The 9,488-nt window shown below is 51.8% G+C and overlaps 1 protein-coding gene across 1 annotated transcript; it reads left to right on the top strand.

Moving 5' to 3' along the window:
• The first annotated feature begins 109 nt into the window (after positions 1-109).
• On the top strand, positions 110-6,040 carry NOP2 (NOP2 nucleolar protein). Its single transcript, XM_030235060.2, has 16 exons — positions 110-264; positions 341-386; positions 462-553; positions 1,663-1,925; positions 2,220-2,263; positions 2,385-2,554; positions 3,203-3,402; positions 3,505-3,594; positions 3,674-3,761; positions 3,857-3,997; positions 4,172-4,311; positions 4,576-4,665; positions 4,936-5,058; positions 5,148-5,245; positions 5,343-5,473; positions 5,582-6,040. Exons 1-16 carry the CDS (start codon positions 159-161, stop codon positions 5,836-5,838), a joined length of 2,079 nt encoding a protein of 692 aa, XP_030090920.2. The 5' UTR covers positions 110-158; the 3' UTR covers positions 5,839-6,040.
• Positions 6,041-9,488: the final 3,448 nt, after the last annotated feature.

The raw sequence follows: 9,488 nt of genomic DNA, 5'->3' as shown, positions 1-9,488 counted from the left end.
GGGGGCGGGCGGCCCGCGCCGCTGACGTTGCCGACAGGGCCAATCAGCGATCGCGTTGGGCGGGGCGGGGGCGGGCCGGCGGCGGGCGCGTGCGCCGGGGCGGCGGGGAGCGCGGCACGTGCGGCGGCGGAGGCGCGCGGAGGTCTCACGGCGCGGCCATGGGGCGGAAGCTCGACCCCAGCAGGAAGGAGAAGCGCGGGCCCGGGCGCAAGGCCCGCAAGCAGCGCGGGGCCGAGGTGGAGCTGGCCCGCTTCCTGCCGCCAGGTAAGTGCGGCCTGCGCCGGCCCGCCGCCGCCCCGCGGCGCCCGTGGCCGTCTGACCGCCGCGTGTCTTCCCGCAGAGCCCGAGACCGGCCGGAAGAAGCTCTCCAGTCACGGCAGAAGGAGGTGAGGGGGGCGGTTCGGCGGGCCGGGGCGTGCGGGCCGGGCCGGGGTTGATCGCCGCTTCCCCTCGCGATGCAGGGCTGCGAAGAGGCGGCTGGGAGCGGGCAGCGGCCCGGCCGGGAGGAGGCCGCTCGGAGGAAGAGGAAGAGAGGAAGAGCCGGAGCCGACAGGTGAGTGGGAACGGGTCCGAACCGGGCTGACGGGCCGGCGGTCCCCAGTCCCGCTTCCCCCCGGGCGCTGCCGCCACCGTCCTTCTCCGGCGTTGTTTTCAAGGCAGAGGACACGTGGAATTTCATTATTTTAAATCACAAAATCCTAGAGTTTCCTGAATTGGAAGGGACCCACAAGGATAGTTGAATCAGCTCCTGGCCCTGCACAGGACCACCCCAAGAGTCACACCATGTTCCTGAAAGTGTTGTCCAAATACTTCTTGAACTTAGACGCACCTGTTGCTGTGATCACTTCCTTAGGAACTTGTTCCAGGGCCCAACCACCCTCTGGGTGGCGAATCTTTTTCTCATATCCAGTCTAAACCTCCTCTGACACAACTTTGATTACCGTACCCTGAGGTCCTGTCAGTGATCACCACAGAGAAGAGATCAGTGCTTGCCCCTCTTCTTCCTCTCATGAGAAGGTTGCAGACTGCAATGAGGTCTCTCCTCAGTCTCCTCCAGGCTGAACAGACCAAGTGATCTCAGCTGCTCCTCATACACCTTCCCCTCCAGACCCTTCATCATTTTGGGCCTCTTTTGGGTTCTCTCTAATAGATAATAACAATGAATTCTATCTGATTTCTGGTGGCTGCTATGTCAGGAGGCAGTGTTGTCTGAAGAACTAGTCAAAGATCTCTCTTCTGCTTGTTAAATCCATTTTTAACTTAACCTCCATTCACAGCAAGGTTGTTGCAGCTTGCTTTTACAGCTGAGGCTTTTAAGTCTTTATGTTACATCTTGTGTAGCCCAGGAAACTCTGCAAGTAGAAAGAAGGAAGGATAGACAAAGAGTCAGGGCAGACGGTACTGGAATATGTCAGAGCAAACACCATAAGAGTTTTGTGGCAGTGTTTTAGTTTGGTAATTCTAGTTAGGTCTCCTGAAAGGTCCACTGGGGAGAGGTGAGAATATGCCTGGTACTTTATGAGATGTAGAGAGAAAGCAGTCCCTCCCTCTGGACAGGCAGCTCAGGATTTGGACTAAGGCCTTTTTGTGTAACTACTGGAAAACCAGAGCAGCCTATTTTGGAAATAATGCTGAACTTCTGACTGGTTTTTCTTCCTCTAGTTGAAGAGCAGCTGCCCCCACAGAAGGAGAAACGTGCTGTAAAGGCAGCAGGACAAGCTGCCCGTGGCCGTTCTGGCTTCAGTGATGGCAATTCCAAGTGGCTGGCTCCAGCCAAAGCCAAGAAAACCCAACCAAAAGGAAACCATGTGGAATTATCCAGTGATGGTGAGGTGGAAGAGGGCTGGGAGATGGAGGAGGAGGATGATGGGAGCAGCGAGGAGATGGTGGATGATTATGGCGTCTCATCATCAGAGGAAGAAGAGGTAGGAACTTCTTGCTCTTAATTACAGAAGAAATACTTGGGTGTTGTTGGCTGAAAGGACCCCTTGGGCCTGGGGGGAAAGGAAGGCTTTAGTGGCAGGGGGTGGAGAGGTGATGGAGAACTTTCCCCTCCTTTCCTTCACAAGAATGATTTCAAGTTTAGCAGCTGATTCCAGCATAATGTTCAATGCTTTTGTTTGTTGTCCCTTTTAAAGAGAGCAAGTAAATTGCACAGATAGTGGGAAGCAAGGGGATGACTGTGGATGTTTTTTTATTAATCTTTTGTCTCTATTTAGCTGCTGCCTATTGAAAAAGCTGCCCTGAAGCAGAAGCCTGACAGGTGAGTGTGAAGAGCCTTTCCTGGATAAATGAGGAGCCTGTGTTTTTATTCCTCTGTCTTTTGTGCCATCTAAGAAATGGTAGTTGAGAAGCATCTGTGTGATCCTGTTCTTTGTCCTTAGGGAAGGCCTCAGTGAAGATGACAGTGAAGAAGAAGAGGAGGAGGAAGAGGAAGAAGAGGAGGCAAGCAAGCAGAAAATGGGACAGAAGGAAGAGGGCCCAGATCTGCAGCTCAACCTGGATATAGATGAACAATTCAAACTGCCAACTAGTGAAGAGATTGAGAAGGAGGATATCCTTTTTATCTGTGACATCCATAAGGCATGTGCATGATGCAGCACGGGGCCTGGATACAACCAGAGAGCTTCACTTGGACTTTATCATGCATATTGCTTAGCAGAAGTGTCTGTGCATGACAAGGTATTTTTAGCTGAGCTGTCCTAATAGATAGTGTATAATGCTGTGCTTCTGTATAGCACAGTTAGGAAATCTGTGATGCCCTGTATGGGGCTTGGAATCTGCCCTAATTTCCTTTCTAGTCCTAAATACATATGGATGACTTTTTATATGGTTTGTTCCTCTCTACTCTGATTTTTCTGGTGGGTGTTTGTGCAACCCATTCCCAAAGTTTCGAATGACAGCAGTTCTAGCATCCAAAGTGCTTACTTCTGGCCTTTGGGGATTTTCATTTCCTGCCTCCCTTCTTACTCTCCTCCATACCATTTGATTGCCCTTTTAAAAACTCTCTAGTTCTGCCTCATGAACTTTTTTGTCTGGTTTAATCCTTTGAACCCTGCATCTCCTGAGCTCTGATGGAAGTAGTATTCCAGCAGAGCCTTTCTGGCACAGGCTCTGTTGTGGCATGCGCGGCCAGTTATGCTTGGAAAGAGCCCCTGTGCGAGTTCCTTGGCTGTTGGTGATTCCTTGACGGTGTTCCCACCTGCTGAGCCCCCTGACCTGCACATCATTCACCAGCGCATCCAGGGCAACATGGAGGTGCTGCAGGACTTCAGGGCGAAGCGGGAGGAGGGGCGCTCCCGGCAGGAATATCTCGCGCTGCTGCGCCGGGACATGGCTGCCTACTACTCCTACAGCGACTTCCTGCTCACCAAGCTCATGGACATCTTCCCGCTCCCTGAGGTGGGATCCTGCTCTACCCATAGCTGTGCTGACCAGTGGGGGTTTGACTGCCTCCCTGAGAATTCATTTCTATTTCTGTTCTCTGTCCCTTCTTCCATCCAGCTGGTAAACTTCCTGGAGGCTAACGAGGTTCCGCGCCCTGTCACCATTCGCACCAACACGCTGAAGACGCGGCGGCGGGACCTGGCACAGGTGAGCAGGAGCCAGTGGCTGTGCCCTGAACTGCCTGTCCCCCAGAGCAGCGTCTCAGTCCCTTCTCCTTGCCTTGCAGGCTCTCATCAACCGCGGCGTGAATCTTGACCCGCTGGGGAAGTGGTCCAAAACAGGCCTTGTTATTTATGACTCCACTGTGCCCATCGGTGAGATCACCTTTACTGCCCAGCGCTGAGCTCATCCTCTCCTGTTTCCCTTTCTCTCACGTCTCATCTTCTTCTGTTCTGCCTTCCCTGCCCAGGTGCCACCCCAGAGTATCTGGCCGGACACTACATGCTGCAAGGAGCCTCCAGTCTTCTCCCTGTCATGGCGCTGGCTCCACAGGAGAATGAGCGCATCCTGGATATGTGCTGTGCCCCAGGAGGCAAGACCAGCTACATAGGTACCACCCTGGAGCCTTAGGAGGGATGCTCTGTCAAGTGGGGAGTTTCCACTGGTCCACATTGAAAGGGAATAGAGGGGGACTGAACTCGAGGAAAGGAGGGGGTGGCTGTCACTGGAGACAAAGGCACGAGAGGTTTTTAGCCCCTTGCTGGTGTGTTTTGCCCTCTGGCAGCTCAGCTTATGAAGAACACAGGGATGATCCTGGCAAATGACAGCAGTGCCGAGCGGCTCCGTAGCGTGGTAGGGAATTTGCACCGCCTGGGGGTCACCAATGCTGTTGTGAGTAACTGCGATGGACGCCAGTTCCCCAAGGTACGTTCCTGGTTACAGTGCTTACCCAGAGCTGCTCTGCTGTCCCTTCAGTGAAGCTGTGCTCTCCAGAGTCACCTGTCACAGCAGGAGGAGCAGAGCTGCTGGGGAGTGTGGTTGTTACTTGATACGGAGGCAGGAAGGTGGACAGGGAAGAGGGAGAAGGAGTGTTTCCTGCCTTCCCAGTCTTCTGGTTCCCCTTCTAGTCTTGGCCTTGTTTTGAGTCCCCTCCTGTGAATGTAATTCCAAATCTATATCTGCCTGTAGGTTCTTGGAGGGTTCGACCGTGTCTTGCTTGATGCTCCTTGTAGCGGAACAGGTGTCATTTCCAAGGATCCCGCTGTCAAAACGAACAAGGTGGGTGGCAAGTGCAGACTCGAGTATGAGTCATGAGAGGAAGGCCTTTGGGGGCAGCTTTGTTTTTGCGAGATACCTACAATATATTTTTTCTTTTCTTTCTTATTCTGTGTGTTGTACTAGGGCTGGTTTTTTGGTATTACTTCTGCAGAAAACTCCAGACTCTTGAACATTATATGTGCTTTGCTCTCCTCTCATTCCCTCATCCACAGCAAAGGCCTGGAGTGCTTCCCTGGGCTTGTGGCATCCTAACCTTTCTTTCTCCCTCAGGATGAGAAGGATATCCTGCGTTGTGCCCACCTGCAGAAGGAGCTGATTCTTAGCGCCATAGATTCGGTCAATGCTGCCTCAGAGACAGGGGGCTACATTGTCTACTGCACTTGCTCCATCATGGTAAGTGATGCCTTCTACCACCATCTGCTTTGGTCACCTCCTCTTAAGGAGATGGTGGGTTTTCAATCCTAACGCTTGGCCTCTGGCAGGTGGAGGAGAACGAGTGGGTTGTGGATTATGCCCTGAAGAAACGCAATGTCCGCTTGGTGGCCACAGGCCTGGACTTTGGCAAGGAAGGCTTCACCAGGTGCGTGCCGGGTCACAAGCTGCACGTGTCACAGCTCCTTGGTGGCCAGGCTTGAGCAGAGGCGTTCTATCACTCCTCACCCCTCTTCTTCCTCCAGGTTCAAGGACCGTCGCTTCCACCCGTCCCTCAAGTGCACACGGCGTTTCTACCCCCACACGCACAATATGGATGGGTTCTTCATCGCCAAGTTCAAGAAGTTCTCCAATGCCATCCCGCAGGCACAGAAAGGTGACGTAGAGCTGGAGCTCAGCTGAGATGGCTGGGCCTGCCCTCGCAGGCTGCTTCCCCTGCAGAAGCCATGCTGGTTCTTCTCACAGCGCCTTTCTCTCCTTTCAGATGAAGAGCCTGCTGTGGAAGCGGCAGCTCCATCCCCTGTCCCTGATACCATCACGGAGCCTCCGCCAAAAAAGAAGAAACTTGAGGGCTCAAAAGCTGACAAAGAGCAGAAGCTGCCCCAGCCTGCTTTGAAGAAGAAACATTCGTTGCAAGCACAGAGGAAACCCTTGAAGGCTGTCCGGCCTTTTCCCAAAATGATGCGGCCTAAAGTCCCTACCAGGAAGAAGAAGCATAGAGTGAAAGCGAATGGACAGTGAGAGGAACTGCTTTTCCACGTGTTGGTCCCTTCCTCAAAGAGCAAAGGCTGCTGCAGCTCTGTGTGTACCCCCACTTTGCTGCTCTGTGCAGATCATCTCTGCAGCTCTGAGCACCTGGGACAATGATAGCCCCCTTTGCTCCTTTCCCTTTGCATCAAGGACTGGGGCACTGACCCATTAAAAGTTTTATACTCTTGCTCAAGTCTTGTTCATTTTCACTGGAGCATGAAATACAGAACTCTGCTGTGTCCCCTTATTCCTTTGCAGCAGAAACCCCTCTTACTCCCAGCTGATGCTCTGGCATTTCTGGTGTCTGTCCTTATTCCCTACAATGGGGATGTTTGTGAAGAAGCAGTGGGAGCTGAAATCCTTGCTGCCTGCATGAAGGCTGTATTGTGTGAAGCTGTCAGCTGAGTGCTTTGTCTGGGCAAGGCTCTAGCCCAGTGCTTCCCTAGTTCCCTATTGTCACTTAGTTCACTCTTGTGACTGTCCCCATTTCACCATTTTTCTCATCCCCAGCAGTCTTTCAGTTCTTGGCCTTCCAGACCTGAGCAGGGATTGCTTTTGGTTTGTGGAGCTGTACAGTGCAGTTCTTTTTGCCTTCATGTTCACCCAGCTGTAGCTGCTTCTCCTTGAGACACAGGGAGCAGTGGTCTGGGCTGTTTCTATCTAAATGTCCTGGTTGCTACATGTGAGGCTGCAGCTTTCCACTCACTATGGATGCCAGCAGGCCCAGAGTGATCAGCAGAAACTGAGGGAACCTGCTGTGATGGGTGCCCAGGGACAGACAAAACAGCACTTAAAAAACACGAACAACAAAAAAGGCCTAATCCTGTTCTTGCTCCCTGGCCATCAAACCCAGACTATGCTGGTGGGTTGTCTGCCCACACTTTGCTGGGTCACTGGCAGCTGGTCCTGAGGCTTGTGGTCTGTCTGCTGCCTGGTTCTCAGCCTCCTTTCCTGCTTGCAGGCTAGCCCAGCTTGCAGTTAGCTGACGGGCCAGCAGCGTGCATGCGTGCTGGGATTAGCTTAATGCCAAGCCAGGACAGATGGTGGTCATTGGGAGCAGGGCTCAGCCACACAGGCACACCGACCAGCAGCCAGTCTCCGTGTGACTGGCTCCTGTTTATTCCTCTCTCCATTTCCCCTCCTCTAATCTCCCTGATTTAGCTTGGTGCCTCCCTTTTGCCTCCTTCAGTCCTTCCCCTCAACGTCCATAGTAAGTTTTGCTCCCATAATCTTCCTTAAAACATTGCATAATAAACTTTACACCCTCCTGCAGTTTCCCTCGAACGTCCCACCACAGATCTGCTCTTTCCCACAAAGCCCATGATCATGCTGCTTTTTTATCAGTTGTGAAGTTTCTGGCTGAAGCCCTTCAAGGTTTCACTTGAGTGATTGCTGTAATGGTTCAGTCTCTGTCTCAGGAGTCCTGGTCTTTGTTACAGACCTTGTTATCTTCTGCTTTTTAGGGCTTATCTATCTGTGTGTTTTATTTACTATAACCCTGTTTGGAGTGGGGAACTGACTTTATCATTTTGTCTTGAATAGCCATTAAACAGATATCTCCATAGCCATTAAACAAATATTTCCATAGTTGAAAAATAACTTTTTCCCCATGCTTCCCCATGTGAATTAGGTCAGGGAGGAGCCTCTGAATGCAACTGTCTCACTTTGTGAGTTGAGGTCTGGATTGTTGGATACAGAGGACCCAAGGGAAGAGTTTCAGCGTCTTTCAGAATAATTAAATAAATGCTAGGTGCAACAGCACCCGAGGGAAAGAATTACTGCTTCAATATTGCATTTCTAGTACCCCCATCTGCATAAAGGCTGTAAAAGTGGGAACTGTTCAGAGAAGACAAATGCACCCTAAGTTTTGGTGAGAAAAGCAGCAAGAGCCTCTTTCAGCCCTGGCCAGTCCTTTTGGGAGCAATGCGGATTTGTCCTGTGTTCTTGCTGCCGCCTGATGAGGTCACCATGTGAGTGTGCGGCCTCAGCTTGAGAACCAGTTTATCCTGATAACCCCATCAGCAGGGATAGAGTTTTCCTGGCTGGGATCCCAAGATAACTGTCCGTTTTTGAGCAAATGTCCAAATTACGGTGGAATTCCAGCCGTGAAATGCAGGAATAGCTGCTGCTTTAACTGTATCAGGAAAACCTCTCTTGCTGAGCATTGTTCCAATCACTTGGCATGCCTGCAAACCTTTTGTTATAGCTGGGAAGAGACAGGATAAATTTTCATCTCTCTTTGGTGGTTTGATCTCCTGCTCTTGATTTCAGCTGTTGCAGTTATCACCGCTCAGAGAGATGATGTTGAATGTGACATTGAAATGCCACCACTGAGCTTCAGAGGCAGTACTGGGGATGCAGCAGCTGGGGACAAAGCTTGGTGGTTTCCTCTGCATTCTGGTACAAGGCTGTGGTCACATTAGGCTTGTGCTTGCAGCCGCCTCGTTACTCTGGGAATCTTTTGTTACCTGAAAGCTGAGATTTCTGGAGAATGTGGCTGCTGGATCATCTTTCAGTACCTTCCTTTAATGTGTTTTAATATCTGAAAGCTGCTGATAACGACGCTTGCAGGAGCTGAGACACAGCAAAGCAAGAACTGAGGCAGAGCAAGGATTGAAAGCAGATCTGAGGGGTAAAAATGCTGTCACAGATTAAAAGCTTGTTGAGAGGAGTCGTGATATCCGTTCCTCTGTGCTGTATGCTGTCCTTCTCCCCAAACTGGGAGGCTGTTGGAGAAGCCTTATCAGGGCACAAAGAAGACAGCCAGGTGGCAGCTCCTGCCCTGCAGGCTGGCAGCAGCCCCCCTCTGCATGCCAGGAGGGAGAGGCAGCCCCTGCACTGCTGCACCCTTGGGCTGGGGCAGGGAAGGAAAATGAAGACTTCTGGGGACAAGAGTGTGCAATGGAAAGAGAAGAGACTCCAGTAGTGACAGGGTCGGTCACTGACTCCAGTGATGTCATGTGCTGTAATGTCTGTTCTGGGCCAGGCGTGCTGCCTCCAGCTGCATTGCCTCATGTCTGCCTGTATCCTGAGGAAGGGGCTGAAATCCTGCCCTGCACATTTCAGGGACTTGGGTATGAAATCTGGATCTCCATGCACACACTGCATTGCACATAACACTCAGAGATACAGACACTTTTGCAGGGGCTGAATCCACAAATGGCCAAAGTCCCACCAGTGGGTCTTGCTCCCCCAGGCTGTCCATCCCTGCTGGAGAGGATGTGGAGAGCTCCTGTGGAGGATGTCTGCTAGTCCCACCTGCCTGATGGAGTCAGGGGGGAACTGCTGAGAAAGTAAAATCACCTGGATCCCGGACTCTAGCACTGCCTAGAACTGCCTTCTCATGAAGACCTGGCTCCAAAACTCCCTCCTGGACTGGTGTTTGTGTATTTTTAGAAGAAAATGCATTCCCTCCTTTGCTGTTAGACAGGAACATTTCTGTGAGTTACGCGTGGAGATCACCCAGACGCTGCTGGCAGCTGCTCCTCTGCAGCAATTTCTCCACATTTGCACCCAAATCCAGGCAGCTGACTGGGCTGATGACTTTGCTAGGCCCAAAAGTCATGTGTGCATTGCAACATCTCCCTCTGGTTGTGGACAGAAGCAATTTTATGGGTCAGTTTTAGGGAAGAATCTCAGAA

The sequence above is a fragment of the Serinus canaria genome, chromosome 1, assembly GCF_022539315.1.
Source record: "Serinus canaria isolate serCan28SL12 chromosome 1, serCan2020, whole genome shotgun sequence".
Classification (NCBI taxonomy): Eukaryota; Metazoa; Chordata; class Aves; order Passeriformes; family Fringillidae; genus Serinus; species Serinus canaria.
Note: the sequence above shows the minus strand (reverse complement) of the source record. Positions and strands in the feature narration are given on the sequence as shown.